At 36.7% G+C, this 25,763-nt stretch overlaps 1 protein-coding gene across 1 annotated transcript in view; it reads right to left on the reverse strand.

Annotated features, from left to right (window-relative positions):
- Positions 1 to 25,347, reverse strand: part of LOC128659458 (carboxypeptidase O-like) — a 68,134-nt gene extending 42,787 nt beyond the window's left edge. The window contains exons 1-6 of the mRNA XM_053713083.1: positions 25,297 to 25,347; positions 22,187 to 22,266; positions 21,962 to 22,037; positions 13,254 to 13,378; positions 12,062 to 12,176; positions 2,910 to 3,011 (exon numbers count right to left, since the gene is read on the reverse strand). Of these exons, the coding sequence (XP_053569058.1) occupies positions 2,910 to 3,011; positions 12,062 to 12,176; positions 13,254 to 13,378; positions 21,962 to 22,037; positions 22,187 to 22,266; positions 25,297 to 25,347 (549 nt within the window). The remainder of the gene's footprint in view (positions 1 to 2,909; positions 3,012 to 12,061; positions 12,177 to 13,253; positions 13,379 to 21,961; positions 22,038 to 22,186; positions 22,267 to 25,296) is intronic.
- Between the last annotated feature and the right edge of the window lie 416 nt (positions 25,348 to 25,763).

Consider the following 25,763-nt stretch of genomic DNA (forward strand, 5'->3'; position numbering starts at 1 on the left):
TGTCAGCAGCGAACTTGTACTTTTGCTATGGTCAGACTCCCATTGATTCCTATGGGATCCGCCGCCTCCAGGCTGGCGGTTTGAAAACCAGGTACGCTGGGCCGTAAAAGTGCCGAGCGTACCTGCTAGTTTTTTGATAACTAGCAAAAGTAGTGAGATTGTGCCGCACTTGTGTGCGGAACATCTGGAGTGACGTAAGAATCGATCTGTGTCGGACGGAGTCCGGCGGATCGAAGCTTACGTCACAAAATTCTACTTTTGCCGGTCTGAAGCCTTTGATAACTAAGGCGAATCAGCCTCGCCACAAATACGCTGCGGAATTCCAGCGTATTTGAGGTTGACGGCTTGATAACTACCCCCCATGGGCTGCATTTATGAAGCTTTGGAGCCCTTGTGGTGCAGGCTTGCCCAGACTTAAATGGACAGTCTACTCCAAAATGTTTATTGTTTAAAAAGATAGATAACGCCTTTACTACCCATTCCCCAGCTTTACACAACCAACATTGTTATATTAATATACTTCATAAGGTTTAACCCTCTAAATTTCTGCCTGTTTTTAAGTCTATACAAACCACCTCTTATCTCATGTATTTTTATTAGCTTTTTACAGCAAGACACTGCTAATTTATGTGTGCCATATAGATAACATTGCGCTCATTTGCGTGCAGTTTTGCAGGACCCAGCACTAATTGGCTAAAATGCAAGTATTTTAATACCCCTAAGATAAGGGGGCTGTCTAGAGAGGCTTAGATACAAGGTAATCACAGAGGTATAAAGTATATTAATTTAACCGTGTTGGTTGTGCAAAACCGGGGAAAGGGTAATAAAGGGATTATCTATCTTTTTAAGCAATAAATATTTTGGAGTAAATGGTCCCTTTATACCATCATAAGTGGTGAATTTAAATAGATGCAAACATATTTAATCAGAATGATTGTCAATGAATATCACATTCGAATTCAAAATAGTATTTCTAGTTTACAACTGTGTTTAATAAATGTGATATTCATTTCGAATGTGATATTCGATTCAAATGTGACATTCGAATTCGAAATAGTATTTCTAGTCTAATACTTGTACTGTGTTTTATAAATGTAATATTCAAATTCGAATGTGATATTCGATTTGAATGTGATATTCAATTTGAATGTGACATTTGAATTCGAAATTGTGTTTCTAGTCTACAATTGTGTTTTATAAATGTAATATTCGAATTAGAAAGGGACATTCAAATGTGATATTCGAATTCGAATGTGACATTCGAAAACTGTAAATAACATTCGAAAATCGAATTTTTAAGAATGTTTGTTCTATTATGTAAATTGAATTTCTACAATAACATTCATTCTAACATTCGAATTCGAATATAAACACATTCGCCCATCCCTAAAAGGGATATGAAACTCCAATATTTTCTTTCATGATTCAGATGCATGCAAATTTAAGCAACTTTCTAATTTACTCCTATTATCAATTTTTCTTAGTTCTCTTTATTTGAAAAGCAGGAATGTATGTTTAGGAGCTGGCCATTTTTGGTTCAGAACCTGGGTAGCACTTGCTGATTGGTTGCTAAATGTAAGAGAACAAAGAAAAATTGATAATAGGAGTAAATTAGAAAATTACGTGGTCTATCTGAATCATGAAAGAAAAAATGTTGGTTTATTTTCCCTTTAATAAATTCAACAACTTTCTGTAAATCCATAATTTCTATTTTTCTTTTAAAGCACAGCGGGAAGAAAGAAATTAAACCATCAGAAACATCAAAATGATTACCTAAATAATACAAGGTACAATATTAAATGTCAGAAATGAAGGCTTTAGGTGCTTCAAATAAGGAAGAAAAATGTTCTAAGAGCAGATAAATAAGGGAACCTGGAAGACTATAAAAATGTTTGGACAAATAAGGGAGGTCCCTGGAAATAGAATGGCTCCCCTAGGATGCACCTGTTTTAAATGATAAATGCAGTAATTTACAGCCATACTAACCCCAAATGCGGGTGGACAGGTTTCCTGGTTGTGAACATTTTTTAAACATGGTTTCGTAAATGGGAGCCTGTGTCTTTACCCATAACCCAATTTTTTAACAATATTTTCCCAATAATGGCCTATACTACAAGTGTAGTGGAAAAATATTAGTGCTATTGTGCATTAACTCCATTTGAGTGCAATCAATAGTGCGTCTAATTACGTATTATAAGTCAAAATGTATTTTTCAGCATGTCAATTAGTGCGGGTGCGCTAAATCCCTCACATTATAGGTTTTATGGGGTGTGCAGTAAAATTCATGTCAAGCTTTAAGCTTAGGGAGTGCTAAGCCAATGGTGAGAAAGTAGATGAGATATTCATATAGCTACATTCTTATAGCGTAGCATTTTACAACAGAATGTTGGATTGCTCTTGAGCACAACACCTAACTCACCATTGGGCGCAATGAGTGAGCTTATAGAGCACCCTGATCTATCCAGGGGTAGGCTGAAAAAGCTTCTGCTGTGTTAAAATGCTTAAAATGTTGCATATCCATTTGTAATACAAAATTGTGCATTATTCTTTGCCCAAAAAATAATGCACTTTGAGCTATCGTTTATGCTCCACTTGTAAACTAGCTCAATATGTGTATCTTTGTTAAGTTAGATATACTTAACAATGAGAGGAAAAAACATTATTCATTGCATCATTTGAGTCAATAGCATTTAACTTGTACTAGTGAAAAAGAGTGCAAAAGACTAATTAGATTTATTACGAATAGAAATATATTTCCAGTAAGACAAATGTCTCCATTTACTCTAGAACCTGTTCACTATCTTTAAGAGTTATCTTATTTTTTTTAGTGAATATAATTAATTGAAAAACGTTTACTTTCATCTCCATAAGGAGCTATCAAAATGAATCTATCTCTGTCTTCATCTTACCTTAAAATAAAATATAGGTCGCAACTCATATGTAGATCCTAGATAGTGCATTGTCACAAGATCACTGTATTTCTCTTTAATCTGCTCCATCCAGTGATAAATCTGAAAATTAAGGGATTTGCTGTAAGTATAACATTTTAAACTTTCACTTAAATAGGAGAGGACTATAAACATTTTTGGATGATAAGATTTGCAGAAAACATAGTTCTTTTGATTTGTATAACATATGTTTTTTGGCCCAATACCAGTAGAAGTGCATGTTCAAATAAGACATTTTAGTTTCCTGATAATATCATAGCTCCCAATTATCCTGCACCACGGATGTCACCTTTGTACCAAACCAAGGACCACCCCCACAACTACTTATGATGACTCCACCCATGGCTTAGCCAATGCTCCCTCTAGAACAACCACAAATCCCTTCCCAACATCATGGCTCTGCCACATTTAACTCTGCACACAAATCACACTCACTAGGCTCCCTAGAAATGTTGGAAGGTAAGTACTATACCCTAATCCTCTACGACTCTCCTTCCATGGAGATACACAAGCAATTTATTTATATTTTGGATGTCAAAAATGAAAATAAAAAATTTAAACATTTAGATTAAGGTATATCCCTCTCCAAGGTTTAGGTATTGTAATAATGACAGATATTACTTTCTACAGGAGCTGCTATATTATATATCCACATTTTTCTATAGTGTGCAGATGGTCTTTATGCTCATGCAAATCATTTTTTTTTAATTTTTTTTATAGCAATACTTACGATATGTCACTGAACAGCTTTTATGTAGCCAAAACTTAATAAGGATGAACAAAAATAATCATTCACACTGAGTTTACCACTACAGCAATACATTTACCATAACCTTTTCCCCACTACAAATAACACTAAGGGGCCGAATTATCATTGTGCGAGTGGACATTATCCGATATTGCGATATCATGTCTGCTGCACATCGATAAATGCCGACAGCATACGATCTCGGCATTTATCATTGCACCAGCAGTTCTTGTGAACCGCCCCCTGCAGATTTGCAGCCAATCGATTGCTAGCAGGGGGTGTCAATCAACCTGATCGTATTCGATCGGGTTGATTTCTGGCGATGTCTGTCCGCCGCATCAGAGCAGACGGACAAGTTATGGAGCAGCGCTGCTTTATAACTTGTGTTTCCGGCGAGCCTGAAGGCTCACCAGAAACACGGGATAGCAAGCTACATACGGAGCGTGATAAATATACCCCTAACTGCAAATCCTGCATCACTGCAATGAATCCTAATCACAATCGTGCCTTATAGGAATTAACCCTAACCATAACCCTGCCCCATCTAAATATTACAACAAACTCCCTTTAAACTTAATCTTCCCTAAATGAATCCCTTATTACAATAAACCCACTAAACTCATAATTCGCCATGCAATCACTTTTCTTATTTTAACCCCCGGTACAAACCTATCAATAATATTAGATGCTATAGCCTCAAACCTGGAGCAGTAAAACCAAAAATGTCCACTATTACAGTAGCCCCAAAAGGACTACCAATGTCAGGAAAGGCACAACAGGTTCTATTATTTTAAAACTAGTCCTAAAGCCCATTCACACGGGCCATTTTTTGCAGTACAGCGGTCCCACCCCTTGCGCTCTTTCCCTCCCCCTTTCTTTTGCTCTCTCTCTCTCCCCCTCTCTTTTGCTCTCTCTCTTCCCCTCTCTTTTGAGCTCTCTCCCCCCTCTCTTTTGAGCTCTCCCTCTCCCCCCTTTCTTTTGCGCTCTCTCCCCCTCTCTTTTGTGCTCTCTCTGTCCCCCCCTCTCTTTTGTGCTCTCTCTCTCCCCCCTCTCTTTTGCGCTCTCTCCCCCTCTCTTTTGCGCTCTCTCTCCCCCTCTCTTTTGCGCTCTCTCCCCCATCTCTTTTGCACTCTCTCTCCCTCATCTCTTTTGCGCTCTCTCCTCCCCCTCTTTCTCCCCTCTCTTTTGCGCTCTCTCTCCGCCCTCTCTTTTGCACTCTCTCCCTCTCTTTTGCGCTCTCTCTCCCCTCTCCTTTGTGCTCTCTCTCCCCCTTCTCTTTTGTGCTCTCTCCCCCCTCTCTTTTGCGCTCTCTCCCTCCTCTCTTTTGCGCTCTCTCTCCCCCCTCTCTTTTGCGCTCTTCCCCCTCTCTTCTGCACTATCTCTCCCCCCTCTTTTGCACTCTCTCTCCCCCCTCTCTTTTGTGCTCTCCCCCCCCCCTCTCTTTTGCGCCCACTCCCCCTCTCTTTTGCGCTCTCTCTCCCCCCTCTCTTTTGCGCTCTCCCCCCTCTCTTTTGCGCTCTCTCCCCCCTCTCTTTTGTGCTCTCTCTCTCTCCCTCTTTTGCTCTCTCTCTCTCTCCCCCCTCTTTTGCTCTCTCTCTCCCCCTCTCTTTTGCTCTCTCTCTCTTCCCCCCTCTCTTTTGCGTGCTCTGTCTCCCCTCTCTTTTGCGTGCTCTCTCTCCCCCTCTCTTTTGCGTGCTCTCTCTCTCCCTCTCTTTTGCGCTCTCTCTCCCCCTCTCTTTTGCGATCTCTCTCTCCCCCCTCTTTTGCGCTCTCTCCCCCCTCTCTTTTGAGCTCTCTCTCCCCCCTCTCTTTTGCTCTCTCTTTTTCCCCCCTCTCTTGCTCTCTCTCTCCCCCCTCTCTCTCTCCCCCATCTCTCTCTCTCACCCTCTCTCTCTCTCTCCCCCTCCCCCTCTCTCTCTCTCTCTCTACCCCCTCTCTCTCCCCCCCTCTCTCCCCTCCTTTCTCTCTCCCACTCTCTCTCTCTCTCTCTCTCTCTCTCTCTCCCCCCTCTCTCTCCCCCTCTCTCACCCCCCTCTCTCTCTCTTCCCTCTCTATCTCCCCCCCTCTATCTCTCTCCCCTCCCTCTATCTCTCTCCCCTCCCTCTATCTCTCTCCCCTCTCTATCTCTCTCACCTCTATCACGCGGCCGCGCCCGGCAACGCCCCTTCACGCCCAACCACGCCCCCTTCACGGCAATTCACGTCCTGCCACGCCCCCATTCACGACGACCATGCCCCGCTCACACCCGGCCACGTCCCCGATCACACCCGGCCACGCCCAGGTGTGTTTGTCCTTGTGCTGTCTCTACTGCGCATGACAGCTTCGGACAAACACACTTGGCCTTTTATATTATAGGATATGTTTAGAAGAACATTTAATAATATTTTCTGTCATCAATGTAAAAGCATGCAAGCAAGCATGCAAGCATGCATGCAATGAGGAAAAAAAATGACATAGAAATGATATAAAATGTGTTCTTATATTTGTTGACTAACCAAACTTAAGTGTTAAAGGGACATTCTAGTCAAAAATAAACTTTTATGATTCAGATAGGGCATGGAATTTTAAACAACTTTCCATTTTACTTTTATAAACAATTTTGCTTTGTTCTGTTGGTATTATTTGTAGGCTCATATGCTAATTTAGATACAAGGTAATCACAGAGGTAAAAGGTATATTAATATAACTGTGTTGGTTATGCAAAACTGGGGAACAGGTAATAAAGGGATTATCTATCTTTTAAAACAATAAGAATTCTGGTGTAGTCCCTTTAAGTTTATTTGTGTTGCAGGCAACACTTCCTGTTAATCTTAAATATGTGATATAACGCAGAACCCCACAGTTAGAGAAATTAGCTTCTATCTATTGAGTTCTACATTGAAGAAAAACAATAGGTTAATACAAAAGTAATTTAACTTGCTTTATTTAGATACATACTGGACATATGATTTATTTTAACAGGCATTAACAAACGTACTGCACATGTGATTTACTTTAACTGACGTTACTTAGACATGCACTGCACATATTTTCCTTAAACCCTTGTTAGCCAGGATGGGCCTTAATGTAAGAATGTGGGGTTTTATTTTTAAACGTTGATTCAGTTGTGAGTACTATGATATCTTGGAGCCACCGATTTAAAATAAAAGTGATTTTACAATAATATAAGTTTGACTAATCAAAAATAACAATTTGAACTTGGCAATCTGCTACTGTTAGGTTCTTAAGCAAATTATGCAAAACAAAATTAAGATTTATGAAAAAGTTATATTAAAAAAAAGGAATAATTTATGATGTTTATATCTGTACCTTGATAATAATAACTATAAGGAAGAGCTTACATTGCTGGTATTAATAATTTTGGCTAGTTGAAAGCAATTAAAATGGCTGTTGAAAAAACTCTCAATTTTCTATTTTTAGCAACCAAATTACAACAGCGGAAGGTCAATAATAACTAAAAAATGAAAAGTATTTGCACAGAGTTTACAATGAACCCATTCACAAATGTCAGTTTGTTGTATGTTATAATAAATGGACTTATGTTTTCTTCTTCCTCTACTAGAGGCAAAGGCCTCTAGTTATCAAGCCGTCAACCGCAAATACGCTGGAATTCCACAGCGTATTTGTGGCGAGGCTGATTCGCTGTAGTTATCAAGCCCTACAGCCCGGCAAAAGTAGAATTTAGTGACGTAACATACGATCCGCCGGACTCAGTCCGACACAGATCGATGGTTACGTCACTACAGATGTTCCGAACACAAGTACGGCACAATCTGACTACTTTTGGAAGTTATCAAAGAACAACCAGGTACGCTCGACACTATTCCGGGCCAGTGTACCTGGTTTTCAATCCGCCACCCTGGAGGCGGCGAATCCCATAGGAATCAATGGAAGTCTGACAGCAGCGAGAGCTCATGTTCGCTGCTGCCCAATATCCCATTGATTTCTATGGGAAGTGTCTGCACCTAACACCCTAACATGTACCCAGAGTCTAAACACCCCTAATCTGCCCCCCCTACTTTATACTTATTAACCCCTAAACTGACGCTCCCGGACCCCGCCGCAACTATAATAAATATATGAACCCCTAAACCGCCGCACCCGGACCCTGCCACCACCTACATTATACCTATTAACCCCTAATCTGCCGCCCCCTATACCGCCGCCACCTACATAAAGTTATTAACCCCAACCCTGCAGATCCCGGACCCCGCCGTAAATAAATTAATTGTTTAACCCCGAAACCGTTGCACCCAGAGCCCTCCGCCACCTACATTAAATTTATTAACCCCTATCCTGCCCCCCTACACCGCCGCCACCTACAGTACATTGATTAACCCCTAATCTACCCCCCTAAACCGCTGCCAATATATTAAATTAATTAACCCCAAAACCTAAGTCTAACCCTAACCCTAACACCCCCCTAACTTAAATATTATTTAAATTAATCTAAATAAATACAGGTGGCCCTCGGTTTACAACGGTTCAATTTACACCGTTTCAGAATAACAACCTTTTTTTCCAGTCATGTGACTGCTATTGAAAAGCTTTGAGAAGCAGTGCATTTATTAAAATAGCCAGTAGGTGGAGCTGTCCGTTTGTGTTGCAGCAAAGCCAAGCAAGCTGAAATTAATCCGTTTAATCAGACCTGAGCTATCGAGCAGATTTCAAAGGAACAAGATCTTCCTGTCTATAAATCAGTCCAGATCGGAATGCATAGAAAGAACTGTTTGCAGAAAAATGCAAGTCTGTGTTGTGTGATTATTTTATTAGGTTTATAATGCTGTTTAGCAAATGTTTTTGTTCATTTAACTTAGTTTAATTATATATTCTATGTTGTGTGATTATTTTATTAGGTTTATAATGCTGTTTAGCAAATGTTTTTGTTCATTTAACTTAGTTTAATTATATATTCTATGTTGTGTGATTATTTTATTAGGTTTATAATGCTGTTTAGCAAATGTTTTTGTTCATTTAACTTAGTTTAATTATATATTCTATGTTGTGTGATTATTTTATTAGGTTTATAATGCTGTTTAGCATTTAAAGTCTTCATTTCAAAGCTTTAAAAATAATGTATTAGGTGTTACTTATGACAATTTTTAGAGGGACCTGGAACTTAACTCCCTCACTTCCCATTGACTTACATTATAAACTGGGTTTCAATTTATAACAGTTTTGATTTACAACAATTCCTTCTGGAACCTAACCCCGGCGTAAACTGAGGGCTACCTGTATTCCTATAATTAAATAAATTAATCCTTTTTAAAACTAAATACTTACTTATAAAATAAACCCTAAGATAGCTACAATATAATTAATAATTACATTGTAGCTATTTTAAGGTTTATTTTTATTTTACCGGCAACTTTGTATTTATTTTAACTAGGTACAATAGCTATTAAATAGTTAATAACTATTTAATAGCTACCTAGCTAAAATAACTACAAAAGTACCTGTAAAATAAATCCTAACCTAAGTTACAAATACACCTAACACTACACTATCATTAAATAAATTAAATTAATAAACTACAATGATCTAAATTGAAATACAATTAAATAAACTAAACTATATTAAAAAACAAACAAACACTATATCACAAAAAATAAAAAAAATATTACAAGAAGTTTAATCTAATTACACCTAATCTTAGCCCCCTACTAAAATAAAAAAGCCCCCCAAAATAATAAAATTCCCTATCCTAAACTAAATTACAAAGTAATCAGCTCTTTTACCAGCCCTTAAAAGGGCTTTTTGCGGGGCATTGCCCCAAAGTAATCAGCTCTTTTACCTGTAAAAAAAAAGAAATACAATTCCCCCTCCAATATTGCAACCCACCACCCACACACCCCTACTCTAAAACCCACCCGATCGCCCCTTAAATAAACCTAACACTACCCCCTTGAAGATCTCCCTACCTTGCGCCGTCTTCACCCAGCTGGGCCAAACTCTTCATCCGATCCGGGCACAAGTGGTCCTCCAGCTGGGCAGAAGTCTTCATCCGATCGGGGCGGAAGAGGTCCTCCATCCAGCAGAAGTCTTCAGACAAGCGGCATCTTCTATCTTCATCCTTCTGGCGATGAGTGGCTCCATCTTGAAGACCTCCGGCGCGGAGCCTCTTTCCAGCACGATGGACTAACGACGAATGACGGTTCCTTTAAATGACATCATCCAAGATGGCGTCCCTCGAATTCCGATTGGCTGATAGGATTCTATCAGCCAATCGGAATTAAGGTAGGAAAAATCCTATTGGCTGATGTAATCAGCCAATCGGATTGAACTTCAATCCGATTGGCTGATTACATTAGCCAATAGGATTTTTCCTACCTTGGATGAAGACTTCTGCTGGATGGAGGACCTCTTCTGCCCCGATCGGATGAAGACTTCTGCCCGGCTGGAGGACCACTTGTGCCCAGATCGGATGAAGAGTTCGGCCCGGCTGGGTGAAGACAGCTCAATATAGGGAGATCTTCAAGGGGGTAGTGTTAGGTTTATTTAAGGGGGATCGGGTGGGTTTTAGAGTAGGGGTGTGTGGGTGGTGGGTTGTTCGGGGGGATTGTATTTCTTTTTTTTACAGGTAAAAGAGCTGATTACAATTAAATTACTATTTAATTGTATTTTAATTTAGATCATTGTAGTTAATTAATTTAATTTATTTAATGATAGTGTAGTGTTAGGTGTATTTGTAACTTAGGTTAGGATTTATTTTACAGGTACTTTTGTAGTTATTTTAACTAGGTAGCTATTAAATGGTTATTAACTATTTAATAGCTATTGTACCTAGTTAAAATAAATACAAAGTTGCCTGTAAAATAAAAATAAACCCTAAAATAGCCACAATGTAATTATTAATTATATTGTAGCTATCTTAGGGTTTATTTTATAGGTAAGTATTTAGTTTTAAATAGGATTAATTTATTTAATTATAGGAATATTTATTTAGATTAATTTAAATAATTTTTAAGTTAGGGGGGTGTTAGGGTAAGGGTTAGACTCAGGTTTTGGGGTTAATTCATTTAATATATTGGCAGCGGTGTAGGGGGGTAGATTAGGGGTTAATCAATGTACTGTAGGTGGTGGCGGTGTAGGGGGCAGGATAGGGGTTAATAAATGTAATGTAGGTGGTGGAGGGCTCCGGGTGCGGCGGTTTAGGGGTTAAACAATTAATTTATTTGCGGTGGGGTCCGGGATCGGCAGGATAGGGGTTAATAACTTTATGTAGGTGGCGGCGGTATGGGGGCGGCAGATTAGGGGTTAATAGATATAATGTAGATGGCGGCGGGGTCCGGGAGCGGCAGTTTAGGGGTTCATATATTTATTATAGTGGTGGTGGGGTTCGGGAGTGGCAGTTTAGGGGTTAATATATTTATTATAGTTGTGGCGGGGTCCTGGAGCGGCGGTTTAGGGGGTAATAAGTTTATTATAGTTGCGGAGGGGTCCGTGAGCGGCGGTTTAGGGGGTATAACTGTATAGTATAGTGTGGGTGCTTAGTGATACAGTAGCAAGAAAGCTGCGAAGAAGCCGATGAGCAGCGAGATCGATGACTGTCAGTTAACAACAGTCCGCTGCTAACCGCTCAGTACTTGGTGCGCGGCTTCTTAACAGCTTTTTTGATAACTTTGGCGAACGTATTCAGGTCCGCAGCGGCGATGTTAGGCGAGCTTAGGCGAGCGTATTGGGCCGGAGAATGCAAGTAAATACGGAGCTTCATAACTAGAGGCCAAAGGGTCAAAATGCTCTTTACAACTAGTATTAGCAAATACCAAACATTTTTTAAACCTGTAAAAAGCACATACATTCATTAATTCATAGGAATCTTTAAGAATTATGTTGAATATTTTATTTTGATAAGTTACTTATAAGTATGAATATAAAATAAATGAAATCTGGACATCTATTATCTTAAAGTAATAAAGAATTGATGATAATATAAGGTATTGTTTAAAGCTATGATGAAAATATAGTAACTAAACACAGGAGTATAACAGAGATATAAACAAAATTGTTTATTAAATATTTTAAAACCTATTTGCTTGACTTTTGTTGCTGACAGGGGAAGGGGGCATGTACAAAACCCATGTTATGCTATCTATTAGGAAACTACTTGGAGACTCTGATTTTCTTCTAAAACCTGCTTTAAGTAGATTTTAGCTGACAAAATTTTCATGTACAAAATGAGAAAATATGAAAACCTGGTGAAAAACAAAAGGCAATATTTTTTTCATTTCTTTTTTAAAGGTTAACATGATTAACCTCTAAAATTTTACAGCAATATTTTTACTTGTATTTGGTCCATATATCGTCTTACTATCTGTATAGACAGAAAAATCTTTAGTTTTGAAAATCAACCTGTTTTACTCACCTCATCCATTGGGTGATATTTATTATAGTCAAAATTGGCCAAAGATCGCTTCTTTCTGATGTGTGTACCCATAGTTTGTCTGTCTATAAGTTCTTGTACATCATTAATCAGTACTCTTGGGAGGAAAGAAAAAAAATTAAACAGAATCATTTTTCATTCAACAGTGAATGCCATAAATTGTATGTAGTTTTGCCTTATTTTATAGTAACAGGACACATTAGTTAAAATTGTTGGAGTGTTCAGGGATAGCAGAGTTCCAAGTGCCTAGGACAACAAACAGTAAACTAAGGATCAATTTATTAAAGTCTGGCGGACATGATACGCTGTAACGTATCATGTCTGCCAGACATCGCTGAATGCGGACAGCATACGCTGTCCATATTCAGCATTGCACAAGCAGTTCTAGTGAACAGCTTGTGCAATACCGCCCTCTGCAGATTTGCAGCCAATCGGCCGCTAGCAGGGGGTGTTAATCATCCCGATCATATAGGATCGGGCGGATTGCTATACGCAGCCTCAGAGGCGGCGTATGAGTTAAGTTATAGACCGCTGCTTCTTAACTCCTGTTTCCGGCAAGCCTAAAGGCTCTCGCGGAAGCAGGGTAAATTGGCCCAATTCGGCCAATAATAAAATGACCCCTAAGTGTTAAAAAAACAACTGGGTTATGGTGGAGTGTGTATAAATTTACTAAAATATGGAATCATGAAACTATTATTATGTCAAGAAATTCTAACTATCAACATTCACCTTCAATGGTGCCGTTCAAAGTAATAACTTTAAAATAAATGTATATTAAATCTCTTAAATTTGTATAAAATAGATTTCCAAATCTGATTCTAAAGGATTTTATTTCACAGAGCTTTAGATGCCCGTGGGCACGTAACTGTATAAATAATGAAAAAGGCATTTTCCATCATTACTTGGCAATGGTTAAAGGGACATGGAAGTCAAAATTTAACTTATATTATTCAGATAGAACATAGAATAAAAAAAAACCCATCTATTTTAAAAATTACTTTGTCCGCTTGGTATTCTTTGTTGAAGAGCATACCTATGTAGACTCAGGAGCATGCGTGTGTCTTAAGGAATCATATGGCAGCAGTGCTTGCAATGAATAACACTGTTATTGTAAGCAATGCAATTTGTAATGAAAATTGATTTAAATACTTCTTATAATAATTCATGTACATACTCAAACTGAATATCATATTGAAGAAGGTTCTCTTTCAACTGCTGCAAAGTCGCAAATGGTACATGGACATCTATTTCATTTCCAGGAAAAATGTCTTCAATGTTGTGTGGCTTCCAAACATCAAGCTGTATTGAACAGATTCGGTAACATTAATCATTCAAACTGTTTTGTTATATTTTTAAATCAGTGTTTGTATTGTATAAAACATATAGCTAATCTATATTATGTCAGTGGTTGCTGTATATAAGATACACATGTGGGGTTCTAATACCCCTGTTATTAGTAGATGATTAGCAGAAAAATAGCAATCACCTACCTGATGTATTTACTGTATTGGGGCAGTGGCCCCAAAGGAGCTCCGATGCCTTAAAGACAGCAAACAACACACATACACACAATACCCCTCACATGAAAGTCAGGATTATCAATTATCAAATGAGGGGTCTCATGTCCCTTTAAATAGTAGGTGATTGCCATTAAAATAGTAATAACCTGTATACTAGGTACTTTTTACAGTTCTCTGAGTTATAAAAGGGACACTAACACTATGAAATATGCACTACAAATGGGCAAGTGACCCTTCTTTATGGCCCTATGCCCAGGTGGACTTTGGTTGAAAACTTTGTTTACAGTGATCACCTAACAGAACCATAAGCATATGAAACAACATCAGGGAGTAAGATATCCCCCATGTTGCCCCCACAATACATAATGAAACTTGATACCACTTATTCGAAAGCAGCACACTTACTCTTTCTAATGAATAGGGTTGCCAGCTGTGCGCTATAAAAATACCGGACAACCTATAGGTGACTGGACATGGGTTGTAGCTGGGTTGACACAATGTCCCCACAAAAGCTCAATCTTAGGCCCCACCCTTGATCCCACCACATATATTTTTCACAACTAAGCAGTCATTTTATCCCCTTAGTTGCCAGTAACACATGTACAGAGCAGTGATGTGACCCGTTTGGCTACCAGAAGTAAACACCCAGCAATGATTGAACAAACCCCATGTTTGCCTAAAACACATATAATAGAACATGCACAGTGTAACTTCTTTTTTTAGCCATATTTCTAATGCATAAAGGCCTAGAAGGCCCTTTACATTTAGCTGACAGGGGTCTTTAAGTGTCCAGTATTTTTGTACAGATTATACTGAACTGCCTGCTAAAATACTGGACACCCTATTTGTATGGTTCAGGTCAACTATAATTAATATAAAATTGATACAGACATAAAGGCTTCTAAATGTGGGGAATATACTATCAAGTAATGACAGACCTAGCACCTGTAGTTTCTTAGCTACACTGCACAATTACAAATGCTAATAAGTATGGCTGGTAACCACAGAGGTAATCACATGACATGATCCTGAGGCTCAGCCATAGCTCTGTAGATATTACCAGACCAAAGCAGTTCATGACATTTTAATAATCTATTCCCAACATATAAGCACTGGAAACTCAGGATTTATAATGGGAGTTTTGTTAGAACTTAAAGGGACAGTAAACGCCTTGTAATTACAAGACATTTGTTACCATCCTACAGAATAACATATACAGTTCCAAATCATTTTCAAAGCTAATTACATGAAAAGGGGCAAAATAAAGAATGAGTATATTCCAAAGTTGTTTTATTATGCATAATTAAACATCTTATGTTAAAAATACACTAATAACAGGATAAACTGACAGTCATGGTATAATGTGATGCCTGGTTGTCATGGTGACAGTCTTAGGGGAGTGACTTATGTGATGCAGCAGTTATGTCACAAAACCTACTGACAACACAAAGCAACCATCCTCATAACTGATGCTAACTTTACTAGAGTTGCCAGTTTGATCCTGCTGAGCTTCAGTAATCACTGACATGTAAATATTAGTTATCTAATATATTTATTTCACAGCTAACACATTACATTACAGCTTGGCTTTACAACTACAGCTCTGTATATGTGCTGGTGAGAAGAACAGTGACTACCTCCAACACAATGCAAATGGCATCCGGTGAGAGCTGCAGGTATGAACACCAATTACTACAGGTAGTGTTACCATGATCACCCCAACTTAGTAACTGAATAATGCTAAGTCATCTTGTTATACACTGTAAAATAATACAGATAAATTACAAAAGTAATAGCTTAATCTTTGTAGCTTCCTATGGGCACCAGTACTCTGAGACAAAACATAGCATACAAACCTTGCATAATAATAATCAATATTATCTTCACACCTTTATTTAAAAATAATTATAATTTATTAAATATAATATAATAAATATAATATTTATAAATATATATTTTTAAACATATTATAGCATTATAAGTATTATAGCCAAAACTGTAGGACACACCAATGCCTTTCTGGGCTTCCTCTACATATCTTTATAAGACTTGCAGCTGGCAGTAAAGGCTTTAAACCAGCTTTAAGGATGGTAAGAATTACTGCATCATTAGTCTGCAAATGCTCTAAAGCGAGTACTTCTAGTAAGGCCTAGAATATAAACCCCACGGCATGGGTCTGCAATTTATACGCTGCACACTCACTCGTACTGGGACCCTCATTAAACACTGTACTGTAAGGTGCTGCATCTGATGCAGCTGTTGTTTTCTGCTTGACCCGGATGAAGAAAAGGCAACTGGGGACTTGAAATAAATTCAGATCAGACTGATGCGCATCTGGCCAGCAGTATTCGTGCTGATGGCAGATGTCCACGCGCTGCAAACCAACTGGTGCTGGGACCATCATTAAACACTGTACTGTAAGGTGCTGCATCTGATGCAGCTGTTTGTTCTGCTTGACCCAGATGAAGAAAAGGCAACTGGTGATCCGAAATAAAATAAGATCAGACTGATGCGCATCTGGCCAGCAGTATATGCGCTGATGGCAGATGTCCTCACGTTGCAAACTCACTGGTGGTGGGACCGTCATTAAACACTGTACTGTAAGGTGCAGCATCTGATTCAGCTGTTTGTTCTGCTTGACCTGGATGAAGAAAAGACAACAGGCAATCTGAAATAAATTCAGATCAGACTGATGCGCATCTGGCCAGCAGTATACGCGCTGATGGCAGATTTCCTTCAAGGATTTTTATATTACTAAACTGTAAGTATCTAAGGTAAGATTTTCTGAGATCTTTGAGCAAGACATCTCATTACCACACTAGATTGTAAATACAGATCCTGCTCCAAGAGCCTACAGACATGTGCAGTGAGGTCAGATCATTTCTCACATTTCTGTCATGCTTTTTCTTTACTTTCCCATTTCATAGAAATCTAGCTTTAATTTGGTTCTGTATGTTTAAAGCTTTCTGTACTTTTCAAGGCTTATTGATATAAAATATACAAATCATCTCTGTGACACTAGAACTTGAGTCATGACACCAACAGCATAATTTCACTTACACTGCTATAACTTTAATAAACTGATGGCTTAAATCCATTCTTACAGCACATATCTGTCTAATGTAATAATGTTAAGGATCTTGGTGAAGAGAATACAATGATATGATTAATATGTTTGCACTTATATCCTCAATGCAATGTCTTGACGTAGGGACACCAATAAGCACCTTGCAGCTGGTTTGCAATTTTATCTGAGAACTGCAGCAACCTGGAACAAGGACTACTATATCTGTGAAACTAAACTTGAATGTCTACAGTCACCGTGGGACAAGTACTACTGTTGGATTTTGGAAGCAGAGAGTCCTAGTGAAGCACAAGATTTGATAGGTCATGGGATGGTCCTGTATTTTATACCTCAGATTAGAAATTAAAAAAAAAAACTGCATTATAAGGTACAGTGTGCATTGGATGAAAAATCCTTACAAGATGTGCATAGACTAATTCATATCTGGCAAGCAGTATAACGAAGACTATAATACTCTATAGCAGTGGCAGGAAGATTGAAGATTTCAGAGGAACTAGTGTTATGTAACATGCTGAGTGCAGTCTTACATCAGGAATTTATTTTATTTCTCTACACTGTAAGTACCCAGAGGTAAGTTCTCCTTAAATACAAAATTGTAAGCTATTTTAACAAAGCACTGAAACACTAGATTGTAAGCTTCTTGGAACAGGGTCTGCACTTATACCCATGGAAATCCCTTAGAGCAGGGACTCCCATTGTACTGAATAAATGTATTGTTGTTAATAGAGTGAGATAAACCCTCCATTTAATTAGTTCAGCAAGGAATAAATATACAATGCATAGAATATTCAAATTATCCTACAGAGTATTACTAATTCAAAATGCATTTTAATATGGCACCCCTTATGCTCCTGTCAGTTTAAACCAGTAGTATAGCAAACTGTGAAATAAATGAGGCTTAAATAACACAGCATCAACCATAGGCAGCCTGTTTCGCTACTTTGGGACTCTTTCTCACTCAAGTCATTATGGTTGATGCTGATGTCCTCAAGCATTCCACCCTTTGCTACAGGACTGCCCATTATATTGAAATGGATTTTGAATTGTAAGTGTTGCAATTTTGCACAGATAAGTATATTTATTTTTTGCTAGGATTAATACAATGGAGGAATGAGCCCCAAATGGGCCAAACAGGCTGTCTATGGTTGGTGCTGCTGTTCTGCTCAAGCATTAATTTCACGCTTTGTAAGTGTGGTTACGAAAATTAATGTAATCATCAGCAAAACTGGCATATAGCCGTAAACCTTAAATCAATGCTTGAGTCCAATAACATAGCACCTACATCATACTGAAGAGCCCCAATGAGGGTGAAACAACCTGCCTATAGTGAAAAAAACACTTTACATTTGTAGTATTATAATATATTATTCACCTGCAAGACACCACTCTTTTTGTACTGGGTTTGTATGCAAGAATAACTATTATAGAATAATAAGGCTTCCATATATCATAAGATTTGAGATTTTGCCTGATTTCCAAGTGCCCTTGACATAGTAAAAGTGTTACTAGCTAAAACTATTAAATGGTCAGATGTTCTTTCTGTACATATCTGCAATAAATATGTTTGTATATTTAAATATGAGGACACAAAGAATATCTGTTAATGATAGTAGCAACTGGATCACCCAAATCACTCAGCAGCAACTGGATCACCCGAAAACCCCTATGAGTTATGTCCATGCTTAATTCAGTGCATGCCTCTATTTACCAAGTTGCCTATAAGCTAATCATACTGTAACACACCTAGTAAAGAAGGCTTATTTACAGTATACTGAGAACTTGAAAAACAGCCCTATTAAAACTTAGAAATCAGCTATTTAGATATTTTAAATTGCTCTTTTATCTGGTATCAGATCAAAGTAATTGCCAAAGAAAGAGGATAACTACATTATTAGTTTACAAACTGTATAATAAAGTATGCATTTTTGCACATGTCCAGTAAATTCTTTGCCTTGATAAAAAAATATAATGTTCTAATTCTTGAGAGCATTTATCATTAAATGTTTGCAGTACACTACAGGTTACATCGTATGGGACCTACTAAAGGGATATAAAACCCATTTTTGTTCTTTCCGGATTCAGATAGAATATTACAGGCAATTTTATATGATTTTCCAATTTACTCCAATTATCAAATGTGCTTAATTCCCTTGATATACTTTGCTGAATTTACAAAACACATCAACATTTAAAAGTACAGTTACACTCATAATAACACTATCTGATACAAAAATATTAAATAAAAATATTGCATTAAAAAGTTATAAGGGCTCAAAGATATGAGGTCTCAGGTGTTATATATATATTAAAAAAGCCTGCAAAGGGCTTTAACATAGAGATACATTCATACACATGCCTAAATATGTTTATGTATGTATATATATATATATATATATATATATATACTGTATATATATATATATATATACTGTATATATATATATATATATATATATATATATGTGTGTACATATGTATTTATATTTGTATATACGTCTTTACAGAATATAAACACTTAAATACATATGTATGCATATATATATATATATATATATATATATATATATATATATATATATATATATATATGCATTGGAGCCCTTTGCAATTAAGTAGATGAAAACATGAAAAACATATTTATGCAATATTCATGTGTTTAACTGTGTATTTACTATATAAATCTCACATTCCAATGTTTTTGCACAATGGGGAATATGTTCTATGTATTTTTAAATAGATATTCCTATATATCTGTATATATCTAGACCTATATATAATCAAGTTTATATACATATATATATATATTAATATATATATATATATATGTATAAATATATATTTGTGCAAATATCCATCAGATATACATTTAAATATCTCTTAATGATACATAGAACATATTCTGCTATCCGCAGAACATTAGATTATGAAAGATGCAATATTATCTTCTTATGTTATGCTTTTAAATAACCGCCATCGTGTTTGTGTGACTTGTGGGTGTTAGGTATTTTACAGCTATACTGAAGTCTATGGGGGAATGCGATTTTGTATTCGCAACTTCTCAAAGTCTATTTTTTACTGTGACGTTATGAACATGAGAGAGCAAACCTTTTACTTTCAACTCATAATATGAGCCTGAAACTCTGAGAGCAAAAAATAATTAAGAAGTCATTTTATCCCCTTGGTTGCCAGTAACACATGGACAGAGCAGTGATGTAACCCAGCAATGATTGACCACATCATGTTTGCCTGTAACACATATAATAGAAAATGCACAGTGTAACTTATTTGTGAGCCATATTTCTAATGCATAAAGGCCTAGAAGGTCCTTTACATTTAGCTGACAGGGGTCTTTAAAAATACTGGACATTTAAGTGTCCAGTATTTTTGTACAGGTTTTACTGGACAGCCTGTTAAGATACTGGACTATCCGGTTGAATACTGGACACTTGGCAACCCTATTGACCACATCATGTTTGCCTGTAACACATATAATAGAAAATGCACAGTGTAACTTATTTTTGAGCCATATTTCTAATGCATAAAGGCCTAGAAGGTCCTTTACATTTAGCTGACAAGGGTCTTTAAAAATACTGAACATTTAAGTGTCCAGTATTTTTGTACAGATTTTACTGGACAGCCTGTTAAAATACTGGACTGTCCGGTTGAATACTGGACACTTGGCAACCCTACTAATGAGTGGTCCTGTGTTCACCTGCTGCCAGTTGATTTTTATCACAATTAAAAATACCTTCTAATATTGGTTCTATTTTGAGGGTTACAGCTTTTTAAGAAGCCTTTATTACCGCTTACCTTATTAATAAACCATAGTACACTATATTTGAAAGAATGAGGTTTCAGAATTCAAATAAGAGATTTCTTTCCTTATAGCTATGAAGTGATCACTACAGTAACAATGATAATTTGGCAGTAACCACTAACCTAATTTTTTCTGTTGTTGATGTTAAGGCTAATAGATTCATGAATTTTTGAACTTATAAAGAAAATTTAGGAATCAAAATAAATGGGACAACTGGGTAAATGTAAAAATTGTGATATTTTGTGAAATTCTGTATAGGATGACTTATGGTAGAATTATTTTTTGTTTTTTGTTCTTTTTATTTAATTTTTTTGCAGTGTTGAATGAGTTTGGACAGGTAGGAAAATTAATACTTTGTCAAAATGGGTTAAGCGACTTCTCTGGGAGAATTTTAAATGTATGCAATATTTGTATGGTTAAATATTTTATACCTTTGGAGTTTCAGCATAAAGTGCAAGATAATCAATACTGACAAAAATAATCAAGTTCTCTTCGGATAATTTAATTGAACAATATACGTATGAAATTAGTTAATTTTGCTGTTTTTGGAAGATGAACTGATGCTAAATATGAGACAATAAAATGTTTGAAATACTTAGGCATTGCTGTTGTAAACTATGTGAACTGGTGGTAACATAAAACATCTCCATAGACTTTAACGGAGATACCTGTTTCACCAGATTACAAAATGTACAACAATAGAAACTAGATCTTAGGAAAAAATGACTCCTGTGATGCCATTTACTTTGTACACCATAGAAAATGACGCAAAAATTTAAATTTGTTTTGCATTTCATATGGTGATTGGTGACTTTTCCAATATTATGATATTTCTACAACCTAAATATATTTTTGAAAAATACTTTGCTGAAAAACAAGGTATAATGTGTGTCTGTACCTAAAAGAAAAAAAGTTAAAATTTATTTGTAAATGTAATGAGTGCCAAACAACAAAATACCTGTAGAACAGGGTTGTAAAAATGGTTAAGCTGTTTTGCTGTTCAGAAACATACCCTTTAAAAAACCTATTGAGCATTCCTGAATCCTTATCTTTTCTTCTCATCTGTGTCTAAATAAGGTCAGATACTCATAAAAGACTACCTGCTCTGATCAAACAATCATTTTGTTGGCTGTACTATGATTAGGTGTGGAGCATGTACATAAACCTCTTGTGGGAACTGAAAAAAACATTTAATAACTGAGACATAAGTTAAAAGATACAATACAAAGCTCAACAAACACAGGTTGATTGGTCATCATGGCAACAAGAAATGAAAGTCTGGGGCCAAAACTTTACTACATCCCTTTCCTCAAAAGCAAGGGAACCAGTGTCACAGAAAAATGTTTAGCTGTCATTATGCCACAACATTTCTCCCCTGACCTAGAACACTGATGCCATTCTGCCAGCAAATCTATATTATTATACAGTGCAGAACAAAGTGCGCTGAGATTCTGTCTTACCTGCAGCTGAGTGGATATTTCTTGTATGTGCTTAGCATGTTGCACACTTTGTGGGATCAATCTTAGAACTTGATCTCTGAAAAAAAAGAAAGAAAGTTGCTGTGTATTTGACTACAGTGTTTAGTCTGGTTCCTATCCCAGATACCAATGTACATATTTTTTGACTTGCCCTCATTTGTTTGACCTAATTAGATTGTTGAGTTGGCCCTGCGCAAATATAGATACCTGTAGCTCTCCTCTGTAGGTTCCCTAGTGAACCTCAAAGGTAACAATATAGTGAATATGTGAGGGGGGCGCCAAAAAGGCTAAGGTAAATGAAAAATAGTATAGTCAGTTTAAAAATATAGTATAAACAGTTTAATACAGTTTTAATTATACTACACTATAGTAGTCTAAAACATTAAAAAAAAAATATTAACATAAAATACATGGATCCATGTCTAACAAACCTGCAAATGTAATATTAAAAACTTAATCACAATAGAAAACAAAGTTATATAATAAACAACAGTATCGCAGTAGTATCGCAATAATAAAATGAAATAAACAATAGTACAGTTGTGCAATGAAATCAACAGTATCGCAATAGTCTGGCATACACTGGTATGTGAATGAGAACAGTGTTGATCTAAGTGAAAATAGATGGTGTATAGTCCTTAGGATTACTCCTATTTAAAGGGTAGTCTTTTCCTGATAGAATGTGATGTCTGTAGTGTTCAGATGAATAAAGAAAGTTGTCCAAAATCCAATGTGTCAATGTTATACAAAAATAATCCAAAGTCCTAAGTGAAAAAAAAATGCTTGAAAGTGATAAAAAATAGGTGAATAAAAATGGTGAAAAATTTTTGAAAAATATGTTGAAAAATAAAATGAAAAGTTAAAAATTAAAAGTAAAAATGTGATAAAAATCTGAAGAGTGATTTGTAATCAAAAAGTCCCAATATTAGAAGGAAAGTAGGGTGAATTCCTTTTCTTTTCAAAAAACCATAAGTATTACCAGTGGCTATGTAAAGGTTCAAAAATAAGAAACCTGTTGAAAAAAAGAAAAAAACAATACTGCAGAATATATCAACTGTTAAGTTTAGATATACGTAATGTGCTTAGTTACATTGATTCTGTCGACGAGTACAGGTAAAAGAGCTGATTACTTTGGGGCAATGCCCCGCAAAAGGCCCTTTTAAGGGCTATTTGTAATTTAGTGTAGGGTAGGGCTTTTTTATTTTGGGGGGGCTTTTTTATTTTGTTAGGGGGATTAGATTAGGTGTAATTAGTTTAAAAATCTTGTAATTTATTTATTATTTTTGGTAATGTAGTGTTTTTTTTTTTGTACTTTAGCTAATTTTATTTAATTGTATTTAATTGTATTTAATTTAGGGAATTAATTAAATTATAGTGTAGTGTTAGGTGTTAGTGTAACTTCGGTTATGTTTTATTTTACAGGCCAATTTGTATTTATTTTAGCTAGGTAGTAATTAAATAGTTAATAACTTTATAATAACTATTCTACCTAGTTAAAATAAATACAAACTTGCCTGTAAAATAAAAATAAACCCTAAGATAGATACAATGTAACTATTAGTTATATTGTATATCGGTTAGGGTTTATTTTATAGGTAAGTATGTAGTTTTAAATAGGAATAATTTAGTTAATGATAGTAATTTTTATTTAGATTTCTTTTAATTATATTTAAGTTAGGGGGGTCCGGGTTAGACTTAGATTTAGGGGTTAATAACTTTAGTATAGTGGCGGCGATGTTGGGGGTGGCAGATTAGGTTTTAATAAATGTAGGTAGGTGTCGACGATGTAAAGGATGGCAGAATAGGGGTTACTAATATTTAACTAATGTTTGCAAGACGGGATTGCGGCGGTTTAGGTTTTAATATATTTATTATAGTGACGGCGATGTCCGGTTCGGCAGATTAGGGGGTAAAAAATATTTTTAATGTTTGCGATGTGGGAGGGCCTCGGTTTAGGGGTTAATAGGTAGTTTATGGGTGTTAGTGTACTTTTTAGCACTTTAGTTAAGAGTTTTATGCTACGGCGTTGTAGTGTAAAACTCTTAACTACTGACTTTAAAATGCGGTACCAGCATTGACAGGAGAGGGTGTACCGCTCACTTTTTGTCAGACTCATAATACCGGCACTATACAAGTCGCATTGAAAAAAGAGGATACACAATGAAAATTGTACCAATAGAACAAATTCAGTCAACGAGAGACATATTGGATCTATAAACTTCAAATATTATTTCCTAGTGGCCTTAATGATACTATTGATCTAGCTTCCTTCAATACTTAATCATTTCATAACTTTTCTTCCCCCCAATCACCTCACTATCGCATCATACACCCTCACTCCCACAGCAACACATTCCACCCCACACAGTATTCCAAAGTATTCCAAAGCATCCATACATTTTTCAAGAACTGATTACGTCTCTGTTTTTGAGAGACATACCAGAGGTCTATAAATCTCCAACTTTATTCCTTAATAGTCTCAATGATAATATTGGTTTTAGTTTCCATTAATATTAAACCATTTCATTACTTTCTCACTGAACACCCCACAAACCACACCATAGACACCATTACTCATATTATATTCTGCAGATACTCTCACACACTCCACACTATACACCAAACATCATTAAACATACAACAACTGATTCCTTCACACCAGCTTAATTTATAATTATTAACACAGCCCTTCAAGCAATACCACCAATATTCATAACATCACACATAGCCATAACTATTCTAATATACAAGAACCTTAGACCGTCTTCTTTTTTATTTTCTTTCCTAACACCACACAACACTCCCAACACCCCAGCACACACCACATACCATTCCCACAGACACCAATCATCACATGTTGTTCCTTTCACAAAACCTTTATTTCTCTTTTCACACCACACTCAGTTTTTTTACACCAACAAGCATATCAAGAGAAATTTAAATTAATTGCTCACCCCATTCTCGATTCATATTAGTGACTTCATTCACACTTCAATTACAACAACAACAATTTTCAAACCACTATATCAACCTTTGTCTCCAGCAACAATTAGTTCTGATTGATCTAACAGCATTAAACCAGCATTCCACTTCAAGTATTCCTTTTTAATCACGGCCATTATTAATATTAATATCATAATTTTTCACCTCATTTTCTTAACATGAGTTTTAATTCACAGAACTACATATGAAGAATAATAACAAGTTATATTAGAATAATATTACAGATTTACTATAGTCATCCTATATAATAAAAGGCCAGGTATGTTTGTCAGATGCAGTCATGCACAGTAGAGACTGCACAAGGACAAACATACCTGGTTTCTAGGATAAACTTCGGCCGTTGCAGGGGGCATGGTTGTGGGCATGGTCGGGCGTAGCAGGCGTGATGAGGGGCGTGGCCGATGGGAGTGCCACAATGGGGACATGGGTGGGCGTGGCCGGACTGGGAGTGGGCATGGCTGACAGGGAGTGGGTGTGGCCTGAGAGCGACAAAGAGTGGGGAGAGATAGAGGGGGCAAAAGAGAGGGGGAAGAGGGGGCAAAAGAGTGGGGGAGAGGGGGCAAAATAGAGGGGGGAAGAGCTAAAGAGAGGGGGAGAGAGAAAGAGAGCAAAAGAGAGGAGGGAGAGAGAGTTAAAGAGAGGGGAGAGAGAGAGTTAAAGACAGGGGAGAGAAAGCAAAAGAAAAAGGAGAGAGAGCAAAAGAGAGGGGATAGAGAGCAAAAGAGAGGGGGAGAAAGAAAGAGAGTGGGAGAGAGAGTTAAAGGGCTCGATGATTGAAAGC

Source organism: Bombina bombina, chromosome 1 (assembly GCF_027579735.1).
Source record: "Bombina bombina isolate aBomBom1 chromosome 1, aBomBom1.pri, whole genome shotgun sequence".
NCBI lineage: Eukaryota > Metazoa > Chordata > Amphibia > Anura > Bombinatoridae > Bombina > Bombina bombina.